Source organism: Amblyomma americanum, chromosome 3 (genome assembly GCF_052857255.1).
Source record: "Amblyomma americanum isolate KBUSLIRL-KWMA chromosome 3, ASM5285725v1, whole genome shotgun sequence".
Taxonomy (NCBI): Eukaryota; Metazoa; Arthropoda; class Arachnida; order Ixodida; family Ixodidae; genus Amblyomma; species Amblyomma americanum.
This window is the reverse complement of record NC_135499.1, coordinates 123,431,162-123,448,892: the sequence shown is the minus strand read 5'-3', so window position 1 is coordinate 123,448,892 and position 17,731 is coordinate 123,431,162. Positions and strand designations below refer to the sequence as shown.

The 17,731-nt window shown below is 52.4% G+C and overlaps 1 protein-coding gene across 8 annotated transcripts in view; it reads right to left on the bottom strand.

The window, feature by feature from the left end:
• Ziz (dedicator of cytokinesis protein Ziz) overlaps window positions 1-17,731 on the bottom strand; it is a 176,938-nt gene that overhangs the window by 130,317 nt on the left and 28,890 nt on the right. For 2 of the 8 annotated variants that reach the window (XM_077657806.1, XM_077657810.1), the window contains exon 1: window positions 3,170-3,838. The exons of the other annotated variants lie outside the window; for them this stretch is intronic. In XM_077657806.1, coding sequence (XP_077513932.1) covers window positions 3,170-3,256 — 87 coding nt within the window. In that variant the 5' untranslated portion in view covers window positions 3,257-3,838. Of the gene's footprint in view, window positions 1-3,169; window positions 3,839-17,731 lie in introns of those variants that run through there. 8 annotated transcript variants of the gene reach the window in all.

Here is a 17,731-nt window from a genome sequence, read left to right as displayed (position 1 = left end):
CACGCCAGCGGCACGGCTCGGCACGCCATCACCGGGACAGCGTCAAGAGCCACAGTAGACCTCTTCGTGCGCTGAAGACCGCCCTCCCTGTTACACCCAGCTACCGTTATCGCCACTGTCGCCTGCCTCGATCGACACGCACGCACACGCAAGAAGGTGGCGACAGTGTTACTTGCGGTGCATAACCGCGCGCATTGAAAGGACAACTGGAACAAAGTGTCGCGTCCGTACAACACACAGACACAACAAACAGCAAAAACAGACAAGTGAACAAAAAGACATCTCGGCTGACTAGCAATAAAAAGAGAGAAGGACAGAAAAGCACAGAAGACACGCGACGAACGGTCCACTCGACGGAAAGGCGGTCGGTCACCGCGCGCACGCAAGCGGTCCGCGGAAGCGGACCGAGCGCACGCAAGGAACGACATCACACGACCGCGCACAACGGCGGGAAGAAGTCTCCATCCATCGCCGGGCAGAGGAGAAACCGCCAGTAAGGACGCGGCGACGGGCGATGACACACGCGGAGGAGAAGGCAGCGGCCCTGCTCCGAAGAGAGCGCTGGGTCGGCTGCGGCAGAGGGGGGCGTCTGCCAAACATCAACTTCCTCCCAAATGTTTGGCCGCTAAACGCAGAGCAGGCGCGCGGCTGGCGAAAGAAACAGGAACAAAGAAGGCAGCCTGTGGAGGATGTTATGGCATCCAGATGCTGAAACCAGCCACGAGTTAGAGGAGGGGGATAAAAGCGAACGCGCACCCAGCTGGAAAAGAAAAAAAAAAGGTCAAGAAGAGCTCAAGGCGGGGTGGGTGGGGTGATGCGATCTCTCTAGTAATGCTTCCACGCGGGTGTACAGCTTTATATGCCGAGCAACCAAACAACGCGTGCCAAACACCAACAGATGGAGCAGTATGCGAAAGACGACAGGCGCGCAGTGGTGATGACACCGCAAAACGGATGAGGCCTCTGCAACGATGTACATCTCCTTCGTCGGCTGAGACGCGACGAGCGATCGGCTTATAACGGCAGCCGCTAACAGACGCGGGGCAGACGGTGGCGCTACTGTTGCTGTTACGCCAGCCAGCGGTTAACGTTCTTAACGTCGATACAAGCGCGCATGCTTTCGAAGTTATAAACGCGAAGCTCGAGAGCTTCTTTCGAACCGCGGTGCAATTGGACGCTTTCAAACACAGCTCTCAGCGCTATGCCACTCAAAGCTCGTCAAAGAAACAACGAACAATAAATAAACAAGCTAAAGAGCCGCCACACACACACTTATAAGCACGCTGAAGTGCACACAAGTGAAGGGTGTATATTCCTAAAATGCTCCCGCAACGGTATGAACACAAAGCGAGTTTTGTTCCATTCAGTTATAAAGTTTCGTAATCATAACCACCTTCGTTCCAGCCAAACACGCTCGGTATATCCTTCCCTTAGCTACCCCAGTTATGTTCGCAACATGCAAGATTTAAAAAAAAAAGCGTTATGCCGCGGACGCTGACTCAATTTGCATTCCACAGTATGAGGCGTTCAGCGCCCCGGCGAAGGAAGTCGCAAACCAAATGAAAGTCAGCGTCCCGAGATGTTGACTGCCGACATGCGAGTTGCACGCGTTCCTCATTCCCAATTCCGCACCGCCCTTGCCGTGCTGCACCTCGCAAACTTGCATACGCAATGACCATTACGTACGCCACATGCAAACGAGGAAAAACAGCACAGTACGCAGACACCGAAGGCCAGCCAGCTTATGACCGAGAAGGTATAGACAGAAGAGACAAATGCTAACACGAGAAGGGGTTGGAGCAACAGACTAACATTTCAAAAAAAAATATTCAAAAAAGAAATACGCCGAAAGATCGTAGGCGAGATCAATGCGCGCGAGACGGATCAATACGGTGCGGAAGCCGCACCCAGATGCCCGTACAGATAACCGAAAGTATGCGCGCACACATAATAACAGAAAAAAAAAACATCAAAATAATCAAGCCACAGAAACGGTGCTGAAGTGTACAGCCCACTAACACTTCAACATCACCGAGAAACCACAGGTGTTTCAACGCCATTAGTGGTAGGGCGAAAGCCCCCGCACTAACCTCATAATAGTTCGTTTCTTTTCCACTCAAACACACGTGTGCACCGAATCCTCAATGGAATGCTGTCTCGACCGGAAATCGAACCAGCGGCTCGGCGATACCCAAAGCCACGCCCCAAAACCGCGCGCGCCGATTTATCTGGTCGACGACGAACGCCGGAAGCAGGCAGCTGTTGCTTAGGCGAGACTCCAAAGGGCAGGCAGACCCGCAAGGCGCCAGAGAGCCTGCAATCCGAAACAAGCGCAATCGAACGCGAATCGACACGTCGTCGACGACGGAATGCGGCTGACACGTATCCGATGTCCAGCGCGCGGCTCACGATATCGAACGCATGACGAACCGCTACCTCGAGCGCGCGCAGGATGTGAGACACTCGAGAACGCTCGCGCACGACGGGACGCTGCAGTCGTCTCGGTTTCCTGCGATGACTCGGACGCTGAGTCACGCGAACGAAAACAAGTTTACCGTTTCCTCACCCGAAGCTACGCCACAGGTTCCTGACTAACCTTAACCGCCCCGTTTGTGCAACCCATAATAACAAAACGCAAATTACCAGTAGGGGAGACCGCACGTACGCGTACATCTACACTGGCGGAGCTTTCTTCGTCGACACGACTGGACACTTCCGTCACGACACCCGTGTTTAAGCCATTAGTACAACGACGAAACTGTATCTAGGGGGTGTCACGAGAACCCACGTGACCACGAAAAAGTGCGGCACCGCGCGCAAACTGTATTTACTAAAGTCTTATTGCGCAAACGTCCACTCGCCTTCCGACCACCCGAGCGATAAAACTGCCCAACACCGCAGCCCAAGGGCGCGTACCGCGCTCAATATACAGGCCGAAGAACGCAAACAAAGCGAGCAGCGCGAAAAGAAAACATCCGAACCGCAAAAGCGCGCGCATTCGACAAGACCGCGTGGTCTACGCAACACAAGGACGGCAAACAAAACGACGAGACACAGCAACCAGGCACGCAATGCACGCAAACGAACAAAAGAAGAGAGAGCGAAAGGAAAAGAGGCTCCCCCTCGGGCCATAATAACAGGAGGCAGAGCAGAGGCGCGCTTCGCTCACTCGTCGAATTCCGCGGCGACGCGGCCCGTCGGCGCAGTCTCCCTCGGAGAAGGACACGGCCGCAGCAGCGGTGACGGGGAATACCATTGTCTCCCTCTTCTTCGCGGCTGCTCCGGAGGGGCCGTAAATCCTGCCGGCTGTTGCGGCGGGGGGTGTGGCGGGGCCGGCGAAGACGTTAGCAGCGATGGCGCGATCCCACCGGCGTCGTCGGTGACGGCACGGCACACAACTTTGTCGAGTACGCCACGCGGGGCCGCGTACAACACCACCACCGGCGACCGCTCGGAGAAGCCGGCCGCATCCGCTGCGGGCACAGCACTACACACCTCCTCCGTCCATCGACGAGCACGGCTGCCGAGGCCGGACGACGGGCGAGGGGCGAACCATGTGATCGGGCCGGGAGGCGAAAAACTACACTCCAAACACACTCGCGCACAAACACGAGAGCGCCAGCCGAGGACGAGAACAACGGAGGAAAGACAAAAACAAAAAACTAAACAGTCCGCGAGGTGGAAAGCGAAAACAAAGGGCTGGTCAGAAATCGGCCGGGCGGGGGCTGAGACGCCGCTTCCAACGCAAAGCGGCTCGCGACGGACTCTTCTCGGGAGAGCCCAACAGAGCCGACGACGACAGGCGTCCGTTTGTCGCTGCGAACGGCCGGCGCAAAGCAGCGCGGCGGGCAGGTGCGAGGCGGCGGCCCGCGCTAAGAGGCGGAGAGGAAGGGAATCGAGAACGCCTCTCTCTCTCTCTGCCGCAACGTAAGAGATGCGAGTGGGAGAGAGGAGAGCGGACAGAGAGAGAGACGAGAAGGAGATAGAGGCAGCATGGAGGAAAGAGGACACGCGACCGCGACTTCTACCAGTGTAGGAGAAGCCAAGGGTTGCTTTGAATACAACACGACCAAAAAAAAAAAGACAAGAGATCCAGAAAGACAGGTCCACGCATTCATTCCAGGGAAAGGATTACACAAAGCGGTGGTGGGGGAGTCACGACGGCACGCGACGACGACGAAAGGGGAAAGCCGCGTCATGAGCAGGCTGCGGTTATGAATTCGCTAAGGTACAGTAGTCAGTCCTGTCACGTGACCGCTTATGCAGACAAGGTACAAGGGAGGGTTCCGGTCGAAACGTCATCTTTATCGAAGTGCAATTTCCTCCCCTCGGAACAAAACCATAGATAAAGGCAGTGTGTCAGAAAAACAAGAGATGTTACGAAGACTGACCACGAAACTGAGTTGTGGCATGAAGGTTTAACACGCACAACACCCTCTGCCTTACTTGCGTACTTGATCCCGCGATCGTTTCGCTCACCGCACTGCGCATTCCCGCCAGCCAGCCCGCAAACTTTCACATGAGCACACTGCTCTCACTTTTTCCGGTGTCCAATTCGCGCCTATTCGGCGCTAGGAACGGCTCGGTGATTCTTCAATGTACACGTGTTAGTCGATCGTATTGCGCGAGGAAGGAAGCTGCGATACAGGCACTCTAACACAGCCAAGGCTACGTGCATGGGAGTCCCCGGTACGAGGGGAATTAGACATGAGTGCACAATGGCACCGAAATACGAATGGCACTACTCGGCGGCGGTTACGTATTCGGTACAGAAGAGTGCCCGCACAGCGCGACCAGAACGCGAAGGGCACGCAGCAGTCACGGGGTGCGCGCGCACCGCAGTCGCCCAGGAATAAACAAAAAAAAAACTACCAAGGGCGCCAAAAGTAGGCCTGCCCTCTTGCTCCGCTTTCCACACTCTTGAAGAAGTCAACCAGGGAAGCAAAGCGGCCCCGTCGTCCTGTCTTTCTCCCCGAAGGTCTGAGGTCCGCGGGGGGAGGCGGAGGAGAGGTGCGTGCCCCTTCGAGCACTCCCCCCTCTCCCCCTTCCCGCCCCTCCATCCCTCCGATCCGTCGCGCGGGAATTGACCCTATTTCGCGGGCAGCGCTCGCCGGTCGGTCGCACTTTATCTTCGGATTCCGTCGCCGCCAGGCCAGCCTGCTTCCTCCTTCTTCGCAAATGGCGCCGACACACATACGCACGGACAAACACGCATCACGCGCCCAGCGGCTTGGCCAACGGCACGTTGCAATGCTCTCCACATACGCGCAAAAGGCGGGGGAATCGGCGTGCTCGCAGTCCGCCGGGAAAAGAAACAGCACATCCTGCTTCTGGAACCAATCTCGAGGCCAATACACGCCCCCTTTGTTTCCTTCCTCCGTGAGCACGCATCCTCCGCCGATCACAAGACTCTGCCGCATCCTCCTCACCCCTTCCTCCTGATTGTCTCTACCCTCCCCACCCGGCTCCCGCAGAGCGCGGCGCAGATACAAACAACTCTTCCCCTGCAACCACTAAGTGCGCGGCAGTTAGGCCCGTGCCTCACAGAGAGAGATGACTCAAGAGCGGCGAAGTGCACGTGTCTCGCGTAACGCGCCTCCGTGCCTCCGAGAAGCCGCGCGCGAGCGCTCCGTGACGCGGGAAAATTGCCGCCGCTGCGTCGCGGTGAGCTCGAAGCGAGCTGGCTCACTTCGTGAGAGGAAAGAGAGAGAGAGGGGCCGAGAATAGAAGGAGCGGTGGGTCGGCAGACTTTTGGAGAGCTCACGGCTACCGACTGTTCAAACCAAGCACAGCCGGTTGAGCTGAACAAAGCCTGCGTAGTGCAAGAACGCTGGGACGAAAGTCCCGAGGCGGAGGAGGAGGCTTCGCATTTGTAAGCCCCTGGAGACCTCTCTTGGGAGGCTCCAGAGACAGGAGCGTAAACACAGGTTGCACAGCCAGGAGGTTACCTGAGAACACAGGTCGGCGACGCGGTTGTCCGCCGGCTCCAAGAGCAGTTCCCCGAGGGCAAGGTTAAGGACGCGCCTCACAAATGGAGACACGGCAAACGCAATTGAGGGTAGCGAGAGAGAGAGGCCCACGCAGATGCACGGACGTTTGATGATGACCTCATCTCTACCCGGCTCGGCGCACTGCCCGCGTAATGGTTCTCCGCGTGTAGACTCAGAAAGACAGGGTTACATGACTGCTTCCCTCCCCCTCCTGCTTCCCAACGCAGGGAGATACACCCTGGTTGCGCGGCCAAAGGGCTGCCCCGTGAAGAATTGTGCTCAACCCCACCACTGTTCGGGAAACTGAAAAGTGCTGCTGTGATAGCGTCTGTTCAGGAACCCCGCTGAAAATAAACTCAGTATAGCGTGAAACGAAAAGTGCAGAAGCAAAGTAATATGTCAGCAGCAACCCTCTTCACTCGTTAAAGCACCTTTACATCTGCAGGCATAGGGCTCAGCCTTCGAGAAAGGAAATGAATTATGCTACGAGAAGAACCGGTCCAATTTTAGTTTGGCAGTGAATATTTTCAAGATTGTGAAAGCAGCTGTGTGACTTCTTCGTGTATAGCTACTATAGGCGAATATGCGTTTCTTGTGTTTCACTTATTTGCTATAGCGACGTATACGTGCGACCAATTCAGCTAAAAGGAAGTGCGCGCGTGCATCCTATACCTCTGGTGTATCACGTCCCCCTTACGAAATTCGTTTCGAAAGTATAGGTATACTTAGTAAGCACTTAATTGACATACTCACATTTCTCAAACAAAAATGCCGACAATCCAGTTCGAATTTGGACAGGTGCCTTTTCGGTACAGCCGACGTTTAGACCGTCAAGCAAGTGGCTGCAGTTCGTCAAGAAAGCCGCTTATCAAAACACAAATCAAGGGCTCGAAACAAAGGAATGTAACAAACGTGTAGTGCGAAATATGCCGAAGCAGTCCTGCAGGCATTGAGCGCCCAGGGCGCCGAGGACACATATACGTGAATACATATGCCGGGAAGGACATACGAGAACTGCACGGCAGAAACATATCGGAACGCGAAAAGGCAATCATCATTCAGGCACAATTTCTCCGCTATAGCTCGACTACGCCTGCTCGAATGATTCAAGGTGTCGGACTGGGACGAATTAGTCGACGGGTGATACATGACCCGCAATGCTTGTCACCAAGTTACTATGCGTACTCGCTCACTGCTTCTTACGCCTCACTGCGTTTATAGCAATTGTTTCGGCTCCGCAGGACAGTTGCTTCATATTGGTATGCAGGCCTGCAGCTCTACTTTGCCCGTTCATGCCCTCTATCATTCGCTGTAACCCACCCGCTTATATTTATCCAGGTGAAGTAGTCGGCCAATAAAACGGGCATCGGATGTGCGGGGAAGGTATCTATGTAGGCCAAGTATAGTCGCGGCAGATAAGAGGCACCAAAGGGGAATTAACCAGGGAATAAGAAATGTTCGGGGTGTGCATTTCGCACATACTCCCATGATATGAACGGTGACTTGTCTATATCATTCAAAAGTAAACAACGAGTGTTTGATGTCATGCTTCATGCAGCTACGGGGCCGAGTCATTTAAGCCAACAAATTGCTTGAAACGACAAAGCAGCGAGCAACGCAGTGGCATATGATGCCCGCAACATTAAAAGCAAGATGAGCACAATGTCGCATAACACAAGAGACGCGAGTTCATTGCACTCCACAGCTGAAACTGAGACAAGGCAATATATACCTCCGCCAGGACATGCGCAGAGCGTATACCCGAGGATGTGAAAAAAAAAGGGACACGTACTCCGCAGAGGCACATGCGCCGTGGTGAGGTCAGGAAATCCTCCAGCACGGGATGGCCATCGCCTGGCGCAAGACGGGGGTAATGGGAGTGTCACGTGCCTTTTGTCTTTCGCCTGACCTCCCTCGACTGCGGATGACACAATGCAAAGGCTGACTACTGCCGCTATTAGTCAGCAACGTGTTGACTTTCGCCTAGATTGCACAACTTCACGTCAAAGAGCAAAGGACGCTACACACGCTGTCGGATTTTCGTTCTATCTATAGTTCAGCCTCAGTTCCGCCCCCCCCCCCCCCCCCCCCCCCTATTTAGGCGATATAAAATACGCAGCCAGACTATACGTTTGCCACCTCACATGACGGCCTCCTATAACTCGGCTGTCACCACTAACAATGTGGTATACGGAGTGATGTGTGCGGGGTTTAACGGGCGCTCTACGCGAGCTATGACGGACACTGTACAGTGAGGGTGTGCGGGTTAATTTGGACCGCCGGTGGTTTTTTTATTGGTCCTGCACACTGGCGTTTGCGCATTTCTCCTCCATCGAGATGGGGAAGTCGCGGCCACGACTCGGTCCCGCGGCTTCAGGTCGAGCAGCCGAACGCTCACTGAGCGAGCCACTGTGTGGCGTGCGCAACACTAAGAGCACAATGTCGGCACCTTGTTTGTGGGCAAGGTTCTGGGATGCATATGCCGCACCGCAGCACTGACTCGGAGCTCGCCAATGGGCACCGAATCAGGAAAGCAAGGGCGCCTCGAGCCACCACTGAAGCTTGGCGCGACGCTATCAGAAATCAAATGCGGCGACCTCGTGCACAAGAAGAAATAAACGAGTGTTTTAACCTCCCGGAGACTCAACGAACAGCAAGCGTTACGCCATAGCGACAAGCTGAGTAACCCTTACGGATAGCACCCAGCGAAATGTGTCATCCGCGGAACGATTAAGTATGGGGAATGTTGATTAATAATGCTAGTTAATAATCTTGCTTTCAAAAGGGTGAGTAAGTATCAGTGTTGTGGTTGTTGCTATGGTTCTAGACGCAAAATTTTTACGGAGTCAGCTGCTGTAGAAAAGCCAACCCCTCAGGTTTCCTGGTCGTATTCCGCATGAAATGACGTCACATACCAAGGTTATGCGATCGACCAGCTACCGCCGGTCACATGAGTTAACTAAACGGACCATGTGACGCGCGAGTCATGCAACCCATTGGTCACATTAATAAGTCACGTGACCGGTTCAAGTGTCAGTAGGTGACGTGACTGATGTAACTGTCATATCCTTACAGTTAAATAAATTCAGACCTAAATATCCGGCACACAACTGATGTAACTGTCATCCTTTCAGTTAAATAAATTCGGAATTGAACCACTGAAAGACAACTGACGCTGAAATTCGTGAAACATTACGTGACCGCCCCCTCTCAAATATTTCAATGAGAGACTTTCGAAGACAGACGGCGACCTAAAGACTTTCGACACGTACTAAACACACTCCCAAGTCATACTTGGGGTGATGGCGTCGCACCACCACTAACCGGAAGTTCCAATTCCGTAAAGACACCCCCTCTCTCCCTCTCTTTCTCCCCCTCTGTCTCTCTCTCTCCTCACACACACACACACACACACACACACACACACACACACACACACACACACACACACACACACACACACACACACACACACACACACACACACACACACACACACACACACACACCGCACCTGCTTTTGCGGCGCTCGGAAAGAGGTACATTGCAGGAAAGTAAATTTTCAAAGTTGTCCTTTCCTTTCAGATGAAGACGGGACGTGATCGAACAAAGAGTCACATTACCATTTACAGCCATCATGCACGGGCCTCCGAGATCAGTAAAAAAAAGAATAGAATTTAACGCCCCGAAACGATTCCGCCATTTCCAGTGGCCCCTCTTTTCCTAACAGAGCAGGAACAAGGAAACTCATAACTATACCTACTCCCTTCATTTCACTGCAAAGCCGCACAACGCCTAAATGCAGCCCGCGGTATACGCAGAAACGCCGCGGAACGCCGCGGCTCGACCACAAAAAGATCGCCACTCACAAAAGCATTTGAGTCACGTCCGTTCCGTTTATTTCTAGAAGGAGGATTTCTAGCGCACTTGACGCGAACTCTCACGGATAACTTTCCAAGCTACACGCCCGGCGCACATGTGGGACAAGCCCGTACACGCGCTGCCAGCTTTAGTCCATCGGAGAAGGAAGAAACGCTCGCACCGGTCACCGTTGCCAGCGCACGCGGACAAAAAAAAAAAGCAGCCACGATATACACGCGGGCAACGAAACAGGAGCAACCTTCGGCCGAACAGCTGTCAAGCGGCCACTTGCACAGCCGGTCCTTTTCAAGTGTCCGCGTTCCAGCGGCTGCTTCCACCCCCCCCCCCCCCTCCCTCCCAGCAGCAGCAGCAGTTGAGTGCACAAGTACAGGCTACAAGAGCGAAGACCACTCAACTATATACGCCCTGATAACGGCAACGTGTATGTCGTTCACCTCGGAGATAGCGCGGTAAACACACTTTTAAGAGCCGTTAGCCGCTCCCACCCATGGGAGAGCTTTTTTCTTGTCGCGTGCACCTGGACACGAATCACTGGGAACCGCGACAACGCCGTTGCTTGTGACGCGTGTAACCCCTCGTCGGTCGGGTGTAAACAAATCCCCTGCTAGTTAATATCGGCGTGCCAAACGCGTAACCAGCAGTAACAACGTAGGGCGACCTACTAAAGCAACGGGCGATAGCGTCTCCACCCCAGTCAGTCCTCGGTTTTTTATCACGCCGTTCAATTACAAGCGGTTCTTCCGGCACAATTACAAGGCAATCTATGCACGAGACAAAACACCCGGAAGGCGCGCCCCATTCTCTTTATTTTTTTTAATACATACCGAACAAGTAAGCAGTCAGTAAGGCATCATTCCAATTGTTACGAAGTGGTGCTTATTCTCCGTCACCGAACGATTTGGTAAACAACAACAAATAGGATAAAAGATTTGCGTGAAGATCATCGACTATTGATGTGACGCACACACTGAGTCACACTCTAGCCACGCCCTGTTGCTCGCACTCGTGTAATCAGAAGCCGAGCTGCTATGTCAGCATAGGCCAGATCAGATATTTGATATCCACCCTCTGCGAATCTTGATAACAACCATGCCGGAGCACGCGATACGATATTATTAGGAGCACTGCACATACGCCTTGCTCCAGGGCATTACATACATACACACACACACTGAGGGGACAGAGCCTGCACCTGCAATTCTCCCACGGCCGGAATAGTATTTTCGGACTATCCACATAATGACAATTAACACTACGACGCTGAATAAAAAAAAACTAAAACAAAAACGAGATATGTAGAGAGAGATAAAGGGAAGACAGAGCGAAGAAAATCACGAAAGGCAGGCAGACAAAAGAGCACTGGAAGTTCCAGTTCGACAGCGACGCTAAATGGTTCCTGCGGCCTCCTCTACAAAGAGATGCACGCCACAGCGCGCACGTACGAATTAAACCGATCGAAAACGAACGAGTGGAGTGAGACGATCGAATGATATCGATCGCGGCGGCGCCTTTCAAGACAGCGCCATCGGATCCGCTTCACCGAGCCGCCGCCGCCGCACTCAAGTATTCGCTGACAAATAAAAAAAAAGAAATAAAGAGAGAAGCTACACTTTCGCTTTCGTTTCCTCCAATGTCCGTCCGCACAAGAGAACATCAAAAGTCGCAAACACAAAACGTTCCCGCCATGTCTGCAGAGTGCACGCGACACGCATCCGGAAAAACGCCGTCAGACGTCTGCAAGAAAAGAAAAGACAGAAGGACGCGCCCAAGAAAGAAAGACGACGGAGGAACAACACAGCTGGCGGCGCTGCTTTTTCCGTTCGTTCTTTCCATCTTTTTCTTTCTTACGGGGGCACGCAACTCGTCGGTAATCGGGCCGCATTGGCTTTCCGCTTCTCAAAGCGGCGCGTTTGTTTTTTCCTCTTATTTCATTTCTTCCCCTTCTCTGTTGTTCAGTGCGCGTAGACCTGCCGCGCAGAGCGCGTAATTAAAGCTCCCGATATATTGCGGCGTGTGCGCTTCGAGCACTCTGTCTAGAGCACTTGCGCGGCAGCGTTCAGCCAGCGCTGGCCCTTTCTGGGTCACCGACTGCTCGCAGGCGCCGTTTGATTGAGCGCAGTCACGGCTATACGGCGGCAGGGCTCCCTGCGCCTTTACGCTACTCAACCTCGCCAGCTACATACGCACAGACACACGCACAACACTCTCCAGCGCCGATAAACAGCAGGCGGCAGCGGACACGCATGCTATCGTGTGTGTGTGTGTGTGTACCGAATTGCCTTGCCCGCGCGCACCACGCTGCTGTGTAGCTGTACGCGCGTAAACGCTCAACGGAACGGCCTCAAACGCGCCGCACGGTCGTGTCTGGCTAGCGTCGTATATATACGCGCCCTGTGCACACACACACTGTGTAAATGTGTATTCTGTTCACACACTGCAATGCCGAAGTGCGGCCTGTTTACGTACTGAAGCAGTGTAGTTATGCACAGCGTGCCTGCGCGTCTGACGGGCGTGTAGGCGATTAGTGTAACTTCGCAAGTGATCTCGTTACGTCATTCCGTGCGTCTAGCGTGCGCAACGCAACACACTCAGCACAGGAATAGGCAGTGGAGGGAGGGGGAGTCACTATAGCCGGCCGCGAGGGCCTCTGGTATACGTGTTCTGGTTCGGGCCGGGTTTTCCCTATAGCTCGAACGAAGATTTCGAAGCCACTTTGAGGTACAGCGCTGAATGTGGTGGCCTTCGCGCATACCTACATCTGCAGCGACTGGCCTGCTCCTGGAATGGGCCCTCCCGGTAAAGCGAACTCTCGGCACAGCGTCGGGAGAGCTCCTGCTGGATACTTCCCGGCTGAACCGCCGTCGAACTACACCCGGGTGAACACGCGTAGAGTTCTAAAACAGAATGCTGACTGTGTGGCGCTGTGATGGAGAAGGAAAATTGTGGATGAAATTTGGTGTATGCGAAGGCTAAAGTTCGCATAGTTTCTCCGACAATACGTCGAGCGCCATCTAACATGTCTTAATATCCGTACTGCGACTGCAGATAATTTAACGCAATCCAAAGCAGACTGCTCCAACAGGAATACACTTCAAATAAAAGCACACTGTCGTCCGTAGAGCATGCAACAGGGTGCACACACTAGGCACGTAATGTTAAGCGAACGTAAACATACGCCACAAATAGCGTCATTTAAGTAATCGGAGTATGCGCAAAACGAATCGTTGGACTTTGCTTCAACACTCCACACCTGATTCATGATAAGCACGCTGAAGGCGAACACGTTTAGGGGCATTGAACCGCAGAGAATCGCCCACAAAACGGCCCGCGCAACCGTTTAATACGCCGCAACGGAGAGGCTCTCAAAGGAACAACCTCGAAATGCGAAAGCTATTCTCACTTGAATTACTGCGGTGAACACCACAGCACAGCTCTCCCAGTTAAGCGACAGAGGCAGAAAATAAAATCCCGCGACATAACTTCCCTTGGAGCAGCACGGCACTACCGCGGCATTCAAGCACAACTGCTTATCGATGCGGCTGTCCCAACAGACCAAGGGAATCATAAATAAGAAACCAATTAGTTGATCGGCCGCCCGGCCAACGCGATAAGCGTTCGAGCAGGGCACGCAAGAACATCTATCAACAAAGGCCGCGTTCGCCAGCAGAGACCGGCAACAAAGGCCGCATTGCTGGACACGGAACGGCACACAAGTACCGCCCTAATGAAAAGGCTGAATCACGAAATCAGAAGAGCCGGAGACCCACTGTGTAGCGCGATAAAAGCTTAAAGCGTACAGCCGTGATACGCTCCACTGAGAGGACGAGGATTATTCGAAGGAAGGCTGAGGTCGTGTTGTTAGTGGCCAAAGAATAGAAAGAGATACGAAATTCCGCACCCACCCGTACGCGCAGCACGTGTTCAAATAAGGAACACGTTTTAATGTTCCCTAAAGGGCTGCTTGGAACAACCATAGCCAAGTGTATGCACATCACCGGCAAACGTTTGCTTGGCGTCGGCTCGGGAAAGAATGGAAAGACATGTGAGTGGACGAACGCCGACACTAACAACAGCTTTACTGACTATATAACGAGAACATATATATGGGCCACATGACACTGTTTTCTTTCACGCAATAAATGGTGGTATAGGTTACAATTGCTGCATGCGTCTACATGGGCTGCGCAGTTTGTCGCCATATACCTGAGAGAGCTGGCGGAACGCAAAAACAAAAGGCAACAAACAAGTTCATTTACACTTGTTTCGGGCGAGGTTCCTTCAGCGATGATAACGACCTGATAGACTAATGCGCTAAGGGCTTCCAAATAAAAAAAAGAAGACCGATTACGAAACGCACAAGCCACTGCACAGAACTGCGAGACAGCTGTAAACAACTGATCCGGAGTTCCCGGGTTCGAACCCGACCGCGGCGGCTGCGTTTTTATGGAGGAAAAACGCTAAGGCGCCCGTGTGCTGTGCGATGTCAGTGCACGTTAAAGATCCCCAGGTGGTCGAAATTATTCCGGAGCCCTGCACTACGGCACCTCTTCTTCCTTTCTTCTTTCACTCCCTCCTTTATCCCTTCCTTGACGGCGCGGTTCAGGTGTCCAACGATATATGAGACAGATACTGCGCCATTTCCTTTCGCCCCAAAACCAATTATTATTATTATTATTATTATTATTATTATTATTATTATTATTATTATTATTATTATTATTATGTAAACCAAGGAAGGTTCCTCCAGAAATCTAGTCGCGAAATTTGCTTCCCGCAATGGTTCAAACATCAAACTTAACGAATTTCATTACGCGACGCTGCGCGTAGTTAGTGCTTCTAGGAGTGCTTCAGTTAAAAACGACGCGGGCGCCACCGATACCTGACCAGAAGGTGCGACTTACCAACACGGCCTCGATAAAGAAAGCTTATTTTCAGTACGGCCTGAAAGACGCGCTATATGGCCCTGCGTTATCGTATACCCACACTTGCAAAGCCCGCATTCGTGTCACCTGCAGTAATGTCATTTGCCAATATCTCTAGCGGGGGATTCATGATGTTACTGGTCTGTATGAACCAACGTACGCGGGACGTAGAAGCGCTGCAAGCATTAGCGCACTAAAAAAAAAAGAACAATTCAAACGCCAGCGTCGACCATCAGCTCGCTGCCCATAACGCAAAGCCAACATGCATTCAAGGTGGTCCTGGTAACAACGGGCCAACGCGACGCAAAAGCTCGAAAGGCGGTAAAAGCAATGGGCAGCACAGAAGAAAGCAATGGGCTGCGGAAATGTTTTCGTTGCTGCTAGGCGTTGCCACACAGAAACCAAATGGCATAGGCATATCCCCGCATCTCTATTTACCTCCGAGTAAATTAAAAAAAGCTTCTTCCTTCGAAGAAAACTTCGCATGCCTGTAAGAACAAGGAAGGGGGGCGATTGCGTGAACCGTCTGCAATCACGGACTGGAGTATACTTCCTCTCAATGCGGCAACAAACTGCGCATGCGCGCACACTCGTTGCACCCGCGTTGTTCCGCCGCGCTTGTCTTCTATCGCCATCCGTCAAAGACAATGCTCCAGGCCACGGGACAAAAAAAAAAAAGACAAACCGACGCTGCCGTTTACTTATTATATATAGAGAGTCCCTGGCAGCGAAGGCGCCATGGGCGCGCGTGCTTTTCGTATTGTGCCGCCGCCGCACTAAAGTTGAGCAACAGCGCCGCCTATAGGGTCGCGTTCATTCTTTTCCGAAGAGAGGGGCGACCCGCATACACCTGCCGCGGGTGCTCTTGTATAGTAAGTATAGTAACTAACGCCCCCGCGTCACACGCGCCGCGCGGCTGACTTTGACCAGACGCCGGCGACCCAGTGTGCCTCTACACGAATCCGGCGAGCGAAGAGGCGCGCTCACCGTTCTGTGTACTGGAATAGAAACTTCCTCCACTGGCACGATTTCAACTCTCGCTGCGCGCCCCAATAAGAACGGCGCGCCAACGAAGGACGGGACGACGCGCTGCGTTCGCAGAACTGCACCCAACTAACTAGAGCGCATCCGTCTGCTTTTCCGGACTGCTGATCGACGAACGGGAAACGCCATTTTTAAGACTGCACACCTCAGCTCCAGTACGTTCTAAGGTGTCTTCGGCGCAAGCGCTTTATGAAGTAAACGGGAGGCCGAGTGTATAGTATCACGGCTGTTGCTGGCGAATCTTGAACGTATGCGCGAATTGTGAACCCCTTTTAGAACTAAAAAAAAAGAAAAAATCAGCTTCAAAATCCGGCCGCGGTTTTTTTCTTTGATCGATTCGTAAGCTTTATTTATATTATTTATTGCGGGAAGGGGGGGGGGGGGGGGGGGGCTAATACCTCTAAACACCAGTTAGAGGACAACTTACTCCTTTCTGGTGGTTCAACGCGCTTAACCTTTCACGGAACGAGAAGACGCAACAACACACAGCAACTCAACAACACTGTGAAAAGTTAAGCACGTTAAACCACCATGAACACCCTGCTAGGCCCAATTATCGCCATTTTGCTCCTTTCTGTTTATAGCGTATGCATCCGTAATAGGAAGCCCTGAACGGACCGCGCGAATCAACCACACCGTCTTTCCTTGGTCTGCCCCACGGGTATACAACAGGACGAATAGCAGACGTTAACAATTGCGCCGTTCGGCACGACTTTCTAGCTGTTTTCTTTATTATTATTATTATTATTATTATTATTATTATTATTATTATTATTATTATTATTATTATTATTATTATGTCTAAGATAGTCTGAACTCTTGAAAACCACGTTTTCAGCAACTGCCAGAGACAGGCGTGCCAATGAGAGTATACAGAAGAGCGAGTTGACGGGCTAGTTGTTATTGCACATGGCGAAGGAACAGCGCTAAGTACGGGACAGGAGACAAACAGCGCCCGTGTTTGTGCTTCCATGTTTGTCTCCTGTCCCGCACTTAGCGCTGTTCCTTCACCAAGAGAGTATATAGCAAGGGCAGAACTTGCGGCAAGATGCATCCCAGCTGCTTATAAAACAATAGTTGCGAGACTAGTACTGATAAAAGACCCGCAAGGTACATGTTCACAGGAAAAAAAAAAAAAAACAGGAAAGTAGAAAGGGGGACCTCTGACTACTCCAACATGCCCACTGCTATAAGAAACTATCGCGTCACTGCAGATGTTGCCAGGCGAACATTTAGCGTGCAGGCGCTAAAAAAAGTTTCATGGCGGCGCCGATTGTTAATACCACCGCACATAGGAGGCGCAGACGTCTCGTATGACTTCCGTAAACCTGAAAAACACACAGTTGGATAATGAATGGCAGTTCCGCAACCAGCACGATCGCGTACTTCTGAGGATAATAAAACATCCGCGACCAAACAGCCTGTCTGCGTCTAACGCGCGGACGCGAAGAGCTAGGGCGATTCCTTCGGCCTTCCTTCTTCGCATAGAAATAAGTGGCAGCGCGGCCTTTTTAAAATACCCGCACTTTTCAGTCATTTCAGTTGCAGCTACAACCTTGATCAGCACCCCCATCCGGTTTCGCCGGCGCATTTTTTAATGCGATTTCCAGACACCGCATTCGCTTCTTCAAAGCAGGCTCCTTCGTGGCCACAAGGCCGGTCGATAAAATGAACGCAGACAGGAGACCTGGCGACCGGTGGAAGGATCTCTCAGCTCAAATGAGACTCGACCTCGTTAAGGCCGCCCTTCGAAGCATATACTACGGCCAACCGAACAAGCCGACACCAGGAGAAACGAGGCAGTGCGGCAAAGCCACGACAAAGTACAAGGGGAAGCTCATCGTATACATAAAAATAGCGCGAGAGAGAAATCGAAGGTTTTCTCCGTTTTGA